A 13,493-nucleotide genomic window follows, 5' to 3' on the forward strand; every position below is an offset into this window, starting at 1 on the left:
TGAACATTAACACGACCTCTGTGCGCGATCATCTGACATTTTGCGACGGCAAGTGTGTAAAGCGGTGTGTACTCTGTCGTGTTTTTGTATTTTCAAGTATACTCTGCCATCAATGTAGTGATACGACTTAATGATCAATGTGAATTCACGAAGGTGGACAAAATGTAGACCAACATTGTTCTTATTGTTAAAGACATTGTCGTAGTATAAGAAGGATCGCAGTGGAAAATACTACGAGCCGCAATTTTTCTTACAACCCACGTTTATCGATCTCTCCGCAGGCAATGCATCTTCCTCGCTTCTCATGCTATGTTTGTAAACTTTTGACCTTGCTTGGTAAAAATCGGTGAAACCATCTCGATCGGTGAAAAATCAAGAATGGAAATCGTCGGCGATTACGAGTACAACACGAAAGACCTGATAGGCCACGGCGCATTCGCTGTAGTCTTCAGAGGTAGACATCGTAAAGTGAGTCTGTTTTTCTCGATCAAAAATCGGATCGTTATGAATCAACGATGAATCAATGAATTTTCATTAATCATATTATTAATGCACACGTATTTTTTTTTTATAGAAACCAAATTTCATAGTGGCAATCAAAAGTATCACGAAAAAAAGTTTGGCAAAATCACAGAATTTACTTGGAAAAGAAATCAAGATATTAAAGGTTTGTTAATGTAATAGATTTTTTACCTCTGTATTTGCAATTGAAGAGAAACAGCAAGTGTAACATATTCATTGTTTTTACTTGGTTTTTAATATGAAGATTTCTTTTTTTATTTAGACAACGTAGTATGATTTTTGTTGTGTGTAATTTGGCTAAAATATTGTAATGTTTTTATATTTCATAAATTATGAAAATAATCATTATCCGTCTAATAAAGAATCATTTATGATTAATTTACATCATCGATGATACATTTGTAATATTTTTCTTCCTTGTTTTAATAACAGCCGTTTAATGATTTTGATTGCTGACTAAAACATTATTATTTTAGGAACTAACAGAATTACATCATGAAAATGTTGTTGCATTATTGGATTGCAAGGTTAGTGAACTAATATAATGCTTCTTATAAATGCTTAATATAAAAATTCTATGGTAATATTTGTATTTTAATATGTTTGTCAATTTATTATTTAGGAATCTAATCATAATGTCTTCCTGGTTATGGAATATTGTAATGGAGGGGACTTAGCTGACTATTTAAGTGGTACGTTTTCTACAAAGGAAATATCTAATTGGAACATTGGCAAAAGTTAAAGGTCATTTGAACTCATCTTATTATTTTCTTTTACATTACTTTTATTAGCGAAAGGTACGCTTTCTGAAGATACTATAAGGGTGTTTTTGAAGCAGTTAGCAGGCGCGATGAAAGCATTGCACGCCAAAGGTGTAATTCATAGAGATCTTAAACCGCAAAACATTCTACTGAGTCATAATTGTGGTAAAGCTTGCCCACAGCCACATCAAATAACATTAAAAATTGGTAGGTGTTCAGCGGTGATAAATTTTTCTTTCTAATCTATTTAAAATTTCGAGAAGAAATAAATATATTTTGTTTTTTGAAGAAGTTCTGAACTGTTTATATTCAAAGTACAAGTAAAAGTGAACGTTTTTCTGTGTTTCAGCGGATTTTGGTTTTGCTAGGTTCTTACAAGATGGTGTGATGGCTGCGACATTATGTGGATCACCGATGTACATGGCGCCTGAAGTTATAATGTCACTTCAGTACGATGCAAAAGCTGATCTGTGGTCTTTAGGAACAATAGTCTTTCAGTGTCTTACTGGGAAAGCTCCATTTCAAGCTCATACACCGCATGCTTTAAAACTCTTTTATGAGAAAAATGCCAATTTAGGACCTAAGTACGTTGCCTAGTGTCAATGACTTAATGCCAATTGGTAATACAGATTAATCGTTCTGTATTTATTTTAATTACTTTCATTTCAGAATCCCAGCTGGAACTTCCCCTGAATTATCTGATCTTTTAATGGGACTTTTGAGAAGAAACGCCAGAGATCGCATGCCTTTTGATGAATTCTTTGGGCATCCTTTCCTACAGGGCACTAGAGAAAGCCCAAGTCCAGTTCCAGCTGAACTTCCCGCTTCTCCGGGAACGTTAGTTATTCAGGAACGTGCTGCAGTTGTTGCAAGATCAGAACCAGAAACAACAAGTCCGTGTTCTAGTCCTGAGGATGACTTTGTCCTTGTGCCAAGCGATCTCAGCAGTGACACAGACAATAATCCTAATACGCAACAAGTAAAGTAAGTAAATACTTTCACAGGATTAATTCTTAATTATATTCGCGATGTTAATTTTATTTCCTAATTAATCAGGTACATTAAACAAACGAGTAGAGAAGCGGTAAGTCCACCGCGACCATGTTTTCTTCCTATTTCGGAACCAATCCCTGTACCATCTCAAAGAAGCATCACACAGCCATCGTCTCCCTCTACTAACACGAGATCTGGAGGTAGCGTTGTTCCTCGTTCACAGCCTATCAGTATGAAACGCAGCGTGGATACTCATAGAAGTCATGCCCCTGATATTGGTTCCCTTAGTCCACCTAGTGTTCAGTTTGTCATTGGTACACCACCCAGTAGAAGGTATGCGAGCTTATTTCCTACGAATCAATTATAGTTCTATTCAATTGTAATAATTTTTAGATTAAGCGAGACACCACCACCGCCAAATACATGGCAAGTTAGTCCTGTTGCAAGGCATTCGCATACCTCTAGCGGGACGTCACCTTTAAGACGTTCAACCGGCAATAATAGTGCATCATCGCCGTTATTAACAGGGCCACTAGCGGTGTTAGGTTCTCCAACATCGAGAGCGTTTCAGGATAATAATAACACGTTAAGGCATTCACCTGTTATTCCTTTTGGTACAAGAGCTGTTACTCTTCCTGAAATATCAGGTACATTATCTTTCCATCATTTTCAAACTTTTATCATTTCCGAACGATAATTTTATCCTCGATTAAATTCACAGAGGCAGGTAGTTTCCAAAATCTTCTACCGGAAGTAAATCCTACAATAATGGACGAACGCCCGTTGACGTTCATCGCACCTGAACTCCCGGAAGAGACGCTTTTGGAACGAGAACACAACGAAATATTAGCGAAGTTAAATTTTGTTGTCGCATTGTGCGAGTGTGTATGCGAGGTAGCCAGAACGCGAGCCGGACCTTTGGGCGCACCTTTGGGTGGCATCGAACAGGCAAGTAACGCCGCAACGAGAAGAAGGGCTGAACAAGTAATTCTACTTGTTAGAGCTCTTCAGTGGCTCAGTTCTGGATTAAGTTTGGCGACGCAACAATTGAAGGCTGGTAGATTACAGCCCACCGCCAGTGTTAAAGAAGGTAAAAATTCTATTTTCGTTTCTAATTATTATATATAAAACTCTGTGTTATTAAATTATCATCGCTAACATATTTCAGTTGTGAATACAATGAATGAAAAATTTAGAACGTGCCTCACAGAATGTAAACAGCTCAATAGCGCTGGGCTTCTTCATCAAACGGGAGCCACCGCGGACAAAATTCTCTATAATCATGCCATACAAATGGTAAATTATATGTAATGCGATTATATTAAACAAACATATATTAATGCGTGAAATTTTTCCAACAGTGTCAGTCGGCAGCACTTGATGAATTGTTCGGCAATCCTGCTGAATGTTTTCAACGATATCACTCGGCACAGATATTATTGCATTCATTATCGCAGCATGTCAGTCACAGTCAGGATAGAGCTCTCCTTATTAAATGTAATTTCAATTTTTTTAAATTGCTACTTTTTTGTTTCAGAGTACTATGATTTTCTTTTCATTTCAGACAAAGATGCTGTTGAAAAACGCTTGTACGTACTTCAACAACAAGGTTACATTTACGCAACTGATCCTACATAGCGGTTGTGAAAAATCGCAGCGAAGTACAGCAACCCGCCCAAAACCATACCATATTCGATACTTCCTTTCTGTAAGATATTCTGCCCTATTCCGTATAAAAACTGTTTATTCATTGATCATTGCGATCACGCTACAAAGATGACATTGTAGAAAAAGAGAAGATAACATATATAGTAAGGTTTGTTAGATCTACAGAGAATAGGGTAGATTACGCCGTGAAAGAGTACGAAAGTGGTTCTTTACAAGTTTCTTTATATGGTTTATTAATGATATATATAATATATATATACATTGTGATGTACGTATGGTTGATTGACTAACCTTTATTTCATATCAAACAATAAACATGTGTATACTAACAGCATTGAGCATTCAGTGCAAAGCTGATTTCTTAAATGATGGTGGTATAATAATTGCAACCAGATTAAAGTATAAAGTATTATTTTCATTGATTGATATATATATCAATGTTTTTATTTTTTTGCTACAAAAGTATCATTACGTGTTATTCCTTTTTTCCACCTGCAACACTTTCTACGTTTCGTTCGTTATCCCTATAAATGACATAGTTCAATGCTGTGGCAAATGAATTCCATATTAAGTATGGAATGACTAAACAGCCAGCAATTTGATTTACATTGTAAAATGCAATACCCATTGCTACAGTGCTTCCCCATAATAATGTGATTTCATATAAAGCCTATAATATTAAAAAAAATGATTAGAATTATTACTCAAAATAGAATAGCATGCTTTATCCTAGTACAGGTACCCATTTTATGTTGTGTAATCCAAAGAACAGTGGTGTCCATGACCAATTTAGTATTAAATTAGTTCCATAAATAGAAAGTGGTATTATTGCTTCTCTAAAACCACCACCATCTTTCCATACTAAATATGAAGAATATCCTATTGTACAATAAACAGTTGTCCATATTGGACCAAATACCCAATTTGGTGGAGTCCATGAAGGTTTTTTTAACGACTATTAAAAAGTTAGAAAAGTTTAAACAGCAAATTAAACTTGTCAACTAAAATTATTAGGCACCATATCCAAAATTGTTACCCGCTAAATTCGAATACTTTGAAAAATTGATAAATTTAATTACCTCATACCAAGGTTTAATATTTTTTTGAGTCAAGTACGATCCAGCCCATCCTCCAATATTTGGATGGATAATACCTACTACAAGCGGCCAAGATACTTTCACAGGCATTTTATTTATAAAAAGAAACGTAACGTGTTATCCTTAACGTTGAATTATCGAATATCAATAGCAGGGAGTGCGCACGAGAAGGTTTAACACTATCTATTGCGTCTGAAGTGTATCCAGTAATGTAACTATTCTGAAGGATAAACATGGAAGCACTTGTACTGAATTTTTACATTCGTTGTTGTAAGTACATTACGTACAAGTGACTAATGGAAGTTGCATTGTCATTTAGACCACAAACGATAGATACGTAAGGATAGATCACTCATGCAATGCTTTGTTGTATTCCACTCCCTTACAATATTTTGTATCACATAATACTGTATTGATTGGGATATTGCACGTATATCTTCCAGTACTGCGATTATTTTTCTTTTAGCATGGTTACCGGTATTTGATTATTTGAAACACAGTAGAGTTGTCAATATATATAGCAAAATAATCGAACATTTATACTTATAAACTTTACTTACATGAAATTTAAAAATTAATTGATTTCCTTTTATGAATCTACTGTATGAATTTACTTATTTTGTATTTAAAAAAAACCGCCTAAAATTAAAATTTTTAAAATTCGATCTTGGCGCCATCTATACAAAAATGGCTCAAACTACTCAACAAGTTATCGACCAAGATTTTTTGAAACGGGAACGCTAGCGCCATCTATCCGGAAAGCTCGGAAACTACTTGTCGAATAGTTTCCGAGGTTACCCGATAGGTGGCGCTAGTGGTCCTAGTAACGCCGGTAACGTATTGAGTAGTTTCAGCCGTTTTCGTATAGATGTCGCCAGGATCGAATTAAAAAAATTTTAATCTATGGCGCATTTTTTAAAGTACAACTTCATCAAATAAGTATTTTAATAACTTTTCGGTCTAAAAAATGGAATCACAGGGAGCCAAAATTGTGTCTTTTCAGTTGTGAATACGAGGTGTAGTAGAAGAGAGAAGAAGAGGGCATGTCCACTCTTTTTGTAAATGTTATTTTCTTTAATATCAGGCGACTGGTATCGGTTTTTTATTTACACATATAATTTAATAAATACAATGAGAACAGAAAAATATTTATATTGTATAAATTATAAGGGTTTCATGCATTACAATTACAAATAATTATTAGCAGTACAGCGAATACAGAATGTACAGATGTGCGCGTCGGTATATGTTACTCTAATTAAATTATCATAATGGTATATATACAGAATATAAGTATGTACGCTCGGTTGTGTATTACAGTTCAAATATTGTGCAGTGCTGCACATACTGTGACTTTTTCTGTTTGTTTAATATGCATACATCGTACCTTCGCTGAAATACATTCACTTCTTTTTTTACCATTAAATCTTAAAAGTTAGGTGAATTTTTTTACACCAAGAAACCTATATTACGAGAATAATCAGTAATTACACGATAATATAATTATATTTCACTTAGTAATAATTTCAGTATATTGTATAATGTAACTATTATACAGAAGAGGTACAGGATGTTGATTTTTCTTTTGTACCGTCTTTCTCCTTATTTTCATCGCACTGTATTTACTTTTTTCTTTTACGTAATAAAATAAACAGTAAAAAATAAAAAAACGCCACTTTTAAAATGATTTCAAAGACCTCTTTACGTTGCTTTGACTTTCTTGCTGCTGTTTAGAAGTACCATCAGGCAAACGATTGAACCTTAATTCTTATTACATTGACTTAAAACCAGCTTATTGACTATTGGCCATTTTAATTGTTTGCCACATTTCGAACTGTATTTATGTATGCATCGCGTGGAAAGGATGCACTTTGCATCCTTGGAATATGTTATACAATGTTTATAACCAGTCAGAGATCATGGCTCATAGATGATTTAATCTACAAAATAACTTTTGAGGTACTTCATCATACCGAAAGTTCTGAAACGTTTTACTCCAATTACTTTTATTAATTCATTGTCGCAAATTGCGACGAATCATAAAGGTTCCTCTCTTTGATGATAGTACAAACCTTCTTCACAACTTTTGAAGATCCTTTTTTAGGTTTATTTACTGCTTTCTTTGCAGGGCTTCTTTTCTTCTTCTTCACCATCCTCAGATTCTTCGCTAGCAGTCTTCTTCTTCTTCTTCTTCTTCTTAGCTCAATCTTGCCTTTCTCGTAAGTACGCCATGGCTATTTTGTCCAGTTCTACTTTCCTATTAGAAAAATCCATGTCGAATTTTTCTTCAATTTGTAGCCTTAATTTCTTAGCAGACATAGTTGTAAGGTCTGCATCCTTAAGGATAGCGGTGATCTCTTTGCGTAGCTCTTCGTTCGAAATATCAGCCTTCTTCTTCTTAGTTCCATCTTGATTTATCGGTAAGCACTCCAGGACTATTTTGTCCACTTCCCATTCCCTCTCAGAAAGATCTATGCCGAATTTCTCTTCAATTTGTAGGATTATTTTCTTAGTAGTCAAAGTTGAAAGGTCTGCATCCTTAAGGATATCTAGGTTTACCTGTCTTCTTTGGAGTAGCTTTTGGTTTCCTTGAACTATATTCTTCGTCACTAGCATCATTATCACTTGCACTTTCTTCTTCATCGGAAGATCTTCTTTTACATTTATTTACTGCTTTCTTTGCAGTACTTCTTTTGAGCAGTTTCTTTTCTTCTTCGTATCCCTCTTCCTCTTCTTCTTCGAATCCCTCTTCCTCTTCTTCTTCAAATCCCTCTTCCTCTTCTTCTTCACCATCCTTGGATTCTTCGCTAGAAGTCTTCTTAGCTTTATCTTGCTTTCCTCGTAAGCACTCCATGACTAATTTGTCCACTTCCAGTCTCCTTGAAGTAAGATCTATGTCGAATTTTTCTTCAATTTGTAGCCTTGTTTTCTTAACAGTCATAACTGTAAGGTCTGCATCCTCAAGGATAGCGGCGATCTCTTTGCGTAGCTCTTCGTTCGAAATATCAACCGTCATGATGTTTCTCGCTGTGCCATTACAGTTTAAATATAATATATGTGAAATATAACTGTTTTAGAGTAATTACATTTGTTTAAACATCACTATTTTCAAGCCACGAAATTAGATTTGGTATAGGTTAGGTTTGCACTAATAAAGACTAACAAAGACAATGAATATAAAACTGAAAAGCTTGAAGGTAGAAAAAAAGTTGTTTAATGAATTTCTGCACAAAATTACTATTTTTAAATAACATTCACAATATTTTTCAATTATGTATACATTTAACCTATGAAATAATGGAATATAACTATATTTCAACTTTGTTATTTAAATTAAAAAAAAAACAGCATAATGGCAATTTTACTATGCATTGACACTTATTTAAATAAAACATTGGTTAGTATGAACGGAGTTGCATGTGCTCTTTTAAATATGAAAACGAGTATAAAAGAAATACTTTTGAGGAGTTGTCCCTCTATTACAACAAGATAATATACATTAATTAGTCTTGTGCTTGGAGTCAATATGTTTGGGAAAGATTTCACGTTTCACCTTTTTTTTGGTATGCTGTGCATTCCTGGATCCAGAACTGATGTGTCTATACTACTTGTGTTTTTAAACTACTCTTAATTTTTTTGGTGATTTTTTTTGTTTTGTTTTTCGCACTTACAAATTATTTGTTCTTTCTCATAATCACCTTATTAAACGTTATAATTTGTTTACTCACATTTTTGAGCCTTTACATTCTTCTCTCCATTTACCTCTTTCTTTTGTTCAGGTTTAGATGTAAATACTCCAGGAAAATGATCTCTTACGCGTTGTCTTAATTTTTGAGGAATTACCATGATAGTTGTTATTATGTTGCCTAAGAATAGTACTAAAAACATGGCACTAAGGACTGGAACATGCCAAGTTGCTTCTGGATGGGATATTAATGTGTATAATACATATGCATTATACAATTGAAATACATATCCAGCAAAAAGGAATGGCAACAAAAACGATAATCCACGCCACATCCATGAATGGAAACCTTCTATGGTAATGTCCATATTATGTCTTTCGCCTAGCGCTTTCAAACGGTACAAAACACCGCGTTGATAACAGAATTGTAAATATTGTACCACACCTGTAAATTAAAATTAATCTTTTAATTCTTAGAAACAAGGTATGGTAAATTATACAATATATTTAACAAAGTACTTACTGATATACACATTAAACCACATGAACTGTTGCCTAAATGCATACCATGGTCCTGTGTTAGGCCATACTAATAAAACACCAGATACTACGGTCGATAGAAAATGATGAAATCTCCACCAACCTTTGATTTTTGAACCATTTACCTTCAATATACTTTCTCTTATTGTCAATGTACAATAATACCAAACTAGAAGAAACATGAAACTAAGTTCCAATGTTCTACAACAATACATAATCACATTAGCTTCTTACAGATGAATTTTAGTTTTAATACAAAATCAATAATGGGTTACCTGATATTAGTGAGTAAATTTAATACAGATAAAATAAAACCAATTACAGAGAGAATTAACTTGAACTTTTCGTATTCATCTTTGTACTTGAACCTAAGAGACAAATAATTTAAATATATATCTTTTAATGTCATTTCGTTTTAATTAAAATTATTAATGTTTTCTATTTACTTATCACTTTTATTTAAAATGGATACATTAACGCTTCCTAAAATAATTTGAAGGTATGTGCCATTCTTTTTTGGCAAAGTTTGTTCAATTTCATGTAACTGCTCTTCTCTTCTTGCCATTTCTTTGTCTAAACCTTTTCTTGTTTCACTTGCATGTAACCTAATGCAGACTAGTATATTATTTTACTTAAAAATACATGTATTTAGAATTAAAAATTGGTTACTTACTGTTTCAGGGACTTTGATATTACACCCATTCTGTACCTCTGATGTGAGATTCCATTTAAACATTTCGCTTGTAGTTCGCTTACTTCTTCTAATTTTGCGAGGTACTCCCTGTTCAATATCTGTTAATACAATTAAAAAATACTTGTATAATATGCAAAGGTTCTTTGTTTACAAAACATTGATTAAACAATGAACAATCGTGTAGAGAATAATGAAATTCTTCATGAATCAAAGTTGAACTGTATGTTTGAAAATACAGTTAAGGAAAGCTGTCTGAATTCAGTACTGAATGAAACAGAAAGCTTCTCGAATACCGGTTTCAAGGAGAGATAAATAAAATATACACTTAACCTCGACAAAAATCGTTCAACGTGTTAAACATTGACAAGATTAGTATTCAGGATTAACAAAAAATTATCTTACTTCTAATTCCTTGTAATCTTTTGCTAGGTCGTTCCAGTCTTTTAAACAGGACTCAACATCGGTATTCATCGTAGCGAAATAAAGGGACGAGAGCCAAGAACTCACTAAAAATTCAGGTATGCAATGATTCGTGTTCCTATACCCAAGTACCTTTTTCTGGATTTAGCGGCAGAGTGCTCTGGAAGCCGTGATCTTCAGACCCGACGTATGATAAAAACGTATTTCAAAAGCCTCTTTTAGACAAAAAGATAATAATCATTGAGCAATGAATAGTAAATTATTAATATATGTACATACATCCAAACGACCATTTTAAATACATAACATTTTAAGGAGATTAATTTTTAATAATTACTATTAATAATTGTTAATAATAATTACTATTACTATTTTAATAATAATTACCGTTAATAATTACTAATAATAATTACTGTTACTAATAATAATAATTACATTTCTGATAACAAGTAAATTCTTAAAATAAAACTGATAGTCGGAAATGAAATGGCTTGAAATTATTTCTTGACGGAGATGAACATAATATTAATATCCAACTTACATAATTCCAGTGATAATAGCTTCTGAGTCGTTCTTCATCAGTTGTATTCGATTATATATTATTTTTATCATTCGGAATTTTAATCTTCTATAGCTAAAACAAAAACATTATTATCGTCAAATTTTTGCAAGATTCTATCTTGTAATAATATGTAATATAATAATAATACCAATTTTTAATTAATTCATAAAACTATTGTTTGATTATCTTGCTAACTTAAATGTAATAATATATCCTTCCTGATTTTACGTATCCACACATTGAAACGTGCTCTCGGTATCGTCCGGTGAGTTGCATTTTTAAAAATTTCAATTTACCTCGCGTTTATTCGTATTCACGTTTAAACAGGTCACGCTTCGTGAATACGTAAATATCAAGGAATCGTCAGATTCGACTAGCACAATACAGTCGGTTAATTTAACCAGCGTGCTGTCGTATCGTTAAACACGCGAATTTTTTCACGGTCGTTGACCAGACAGTGCTCCACCGATCTGAGAAGACAAAAGTGCTTGCATTCTCTGCTAAACAAGTTCCTTTCTATTCATCGGTTGTACTTCATTTCGCGATTCTTTCAACTTGGATCTGCCGATTTCTTTCTGCATGAAAAACCTTGCTCTTCTGATAAACGTATTACCTTTAATCATACGTGTCTTCAGGCGGAGATTAGATAGATTAATATGCATTCAATAATATATGCAGCTCACCAATACTCCTATTTCTGCTCTGTAATTAAATCAAAATCAGAGACTTAATATTGTTTAATGATAGTGTTTTCTAATGATCAATTAGATATTACCTATGTCAGTGCTAGACAAACTTTTAAACGTTTCTCTTCACTTTTTGCTATAAAGTGTACAAAGAATTACCTTGTATAACTTGATGTGTTTCATTCATTATGGTTCGTATCATCTACATACGTAAGTACTCTATGTTTTGTTAAGATCTCTTGTTCTGTTTCTATCGACAAACATTACTATGGTAATAATTTAAAGCGATATTTCGTCTAAAGGTTGCATTATTTATAATCTCTATCGCTTTGTCTAAAGTCGATTGATTTTATTCATGTAGAATATCTTTCCCCTTTATCTATGTAAATAACATTTGTTCATGTTTCTAGGTACATCGTGATTTTGTGGATAAAGTGGCCTGTCCAGAAGTGTTAGACTAACTGGTGATACCATCAAATCGCTCTTCCATGTTCTATAAACAGGAAGCATTGTATTACTAATCACTGATTAACGAAAAGTGACTTAATACGTATTTAATAGAAAATCTTATTTACCTGTTACCGTGTACGTCTTTTGTAAACATAAATAAATATAATAATAATTTCAGATACAGTATCTATAATTACGTACAAATTGTCTTTATGTTTCGATTGAAATTTATACAGTTCGTGATCCTTAGTTCCTGGAATCTGAAACGTGGTCCCCACTTCGAGTAAGAAGTTTCAGCAGTTCATTTAAATATCTTCGAAACTGTTAAACAGTGTACAGTGGTCGCCGTCACTGTTTCTAGATAACAGTGAATAATTTTAAAAAGCATTATTAGTATTGAACAATAAACATTCGCTGTTTATAAAAATAACATTCGAAAACATTTATAGTACAGTGAAAATGAAGAGCGTAAGTGAACATCACCGTTGCAGTTGATAAAAAATGATGCTATATAAGTGCAAACTTGTTTCACGCATAAGTAATTGCAATATAACATACAGTGGGTTCAAAAAGTATTTGTACACCATTTAAAACAGAGTACCTCGTTTAAAATTGAACCAAATTACTTGAGGTTTCTCGAGAAGCTATGCAAATTATAGAAAAGTCGCGATTCTTTCACGATTTCAACAAATTATAATTTTTTAAAACGACAAAAGCACATATCTTAGTAAATTAATTTGTATAGCTTCCTGAGAAACCTCGTCATTTGGTCCAATTTTAAACGAGGTACTCTGTTTTAAACGGTGTACAAATACTTTTTGGATCCACTGTATTTAAAATAGCATATCAGTGTCTTTAATTGCATGCCATTAGAAGACTTAGTTCAATTGCTAATACTTATCAATATTTATGAAAGTTAAATGCGTGCGCATTAAGAAAATGATCGTTTCTTATCGGAACCGTTATCGATACCGAAACGTAACGATAATTTAGTTATTTATATTAGCAATACATATACATTGATAATTGTTACACTGAATTTAAATATTAACAACGTGAAACTGTAATCTGTTCGGTACGTGCCAGGCGTATCATTTAAGAATAATTACCACGAACGGTGATTTACATTAATTGCGCGTAATTATAGCGACGTCAGTGTAATCGTTAAAAAACAAGAGTAGTGTGAATAACGAGGCGAAAGAATTCTCATGGAAGAAAGTGGAAACCTGGAGCGGAGGGGTAAACGGCTTCTAGATAACGGCATAGTAAACGGTATTCGATCTTCTTCACGTGTGAACCAGTGTTCTGCAATCAGTGTGTAACTTGAATATTTTCTTCGAATTCCGCCATTCTTATAATTCAATACTTCCGTTACCGTGGCTGTTTCCGGTTACAGCCGGAAACCGCAACAGATT

At 33.3% G+C, this 13,493-nt stretch overlaps 3 protein-coding genes and 1 long non-coding RNA gene across 10 annotated transcripts; 1 reads left to right on the plus strand and 3 right to left on the minus strand.

The window, feature by feature from the left end:
• Positions 1-44: 44 nt before the first annotated feature.
• On the plus strand, positions 45-4,362 carry Atg1 (serine/threonine-protein kinase unc-51-like protein Atg1). Its single transcript, XM_034332731.2, has 13 exons — positions 45-468; positions 575-667; positions 999-1,049; positions 1,145-1,214; positions 1,314-1,490; positions 1,633-1,867; positions 1,953-2,267; positions 2,340-2,609; positions 2,670-2,923; positions 2,998-3,366; positions 3,445-3,572; positions 3,638-3,773; positions 3,841-4,362. Exons 1-13 carry the CDS (start codon positions 379-381, stop codon positions 3,912-3,914), a joined length of 2,262 nt encoding a protein of 753 aa, XP_034188622.1. The 5' UTR covers positions 45-378; the 3' UTR covers positions 3,915-4,362.
• Positions 4,339-5,406, minus strand: Tspo (Translocator protein). The gene is made up of 3 exons (XM_034332757.2): positions 5,024-5,406; positions 4,687-4,899; positions 4,339-4,614 (listed from the first exon to the last, which is right to left on the minus strand). The coding sequence occupies exons 1-3, from the start codon at positions 5,129-5,131 to the stop codon at positions 4,420-4,422; spliced, it is 516 nt and encodes a 171-aa protein (XP_034188648.1). The 5' UTR covers positions 5,132-5,406; the 3' UTR covers positions 4,339-4,419.
• Positions 5,407-7,431: 2,025 nt separating this feature from the next.
• On the minus strand, positions 7,432-11,862 carry LOC117608065 (transmembrane protein 120 homolog). 7 transcript variants are annotated; one of them, XM_034332596.2, is made up of 10 exons: positions 11,788-11,862; positions 11,556-11,644; positions 10,922-11,014; positions 10,363-10,466; positions 9,940-10,058; positions 9,713-9,871; positions 9,542-9,634; positions 9,250-9,467; positions 8,770-9,171; positions 7,432-8,068 (listed from the first exon to the last, which is right to left on the minus strand). In XM_034332596.2, exons 4-10 carry the CDS (start codon positions 10,429-10,431, stop codon positions 7,581-7,583), a joined length of 1,548 nt encoding a protein of 515 aa, XP_034188487.2. In that variant the 5' UTR covers positions 10,432-10,466; positions 10,922-11,014; positions 11,556-11,644; positions 11,788-11,862; the 3' UTR covers positions 7,432-7,580. The 7 variants fall into 7 exon arrangements, with proteins under 7 accessions (XP_034188487.2, XP_034188484.2, XP_034188481.2 ...); XM_034332593.2 differs by having other exon boundaries at positions 10,363-10,554; XM_034332590.2 differs by having other exon boundaries at positions 10,363-10,595.
• Positions 11,863-11,982: 120 nt separating this feature from the next.
• LOC143308248 (uncharacterized) lies at positions 11,983-13,441 on the minus strand. Its single transcript, XR_013065232.1, has 3 exons — positions 13,305-13,441; positions 12,204-12,435; positions 11,983-12,121 (listed from the first exon to the last, which is right to left on the minus strand). It is a non-coding gene; the product is annotated as an uncharacterized LOC143308248 (long non-coding RNA).
• Between the last annotated feature and the right edge of the window lie 52 nt (positions 13,442-13,493).

Source organism: Osmia lignaria, chromosome 3 (genome assembly GCF_051020975.1).
Source record: "Osmia lignaria lignaria isolate PbOS001 chromosome 3, iyOsmLign1, whole genome shotgun sequence".
NCBI classification, from domain to species: Eukaryota; Metazoa; Arthropoda; class Insecta; order Hymenoptera; family Megachilidae; genus Osmia; species Osmia lignaria.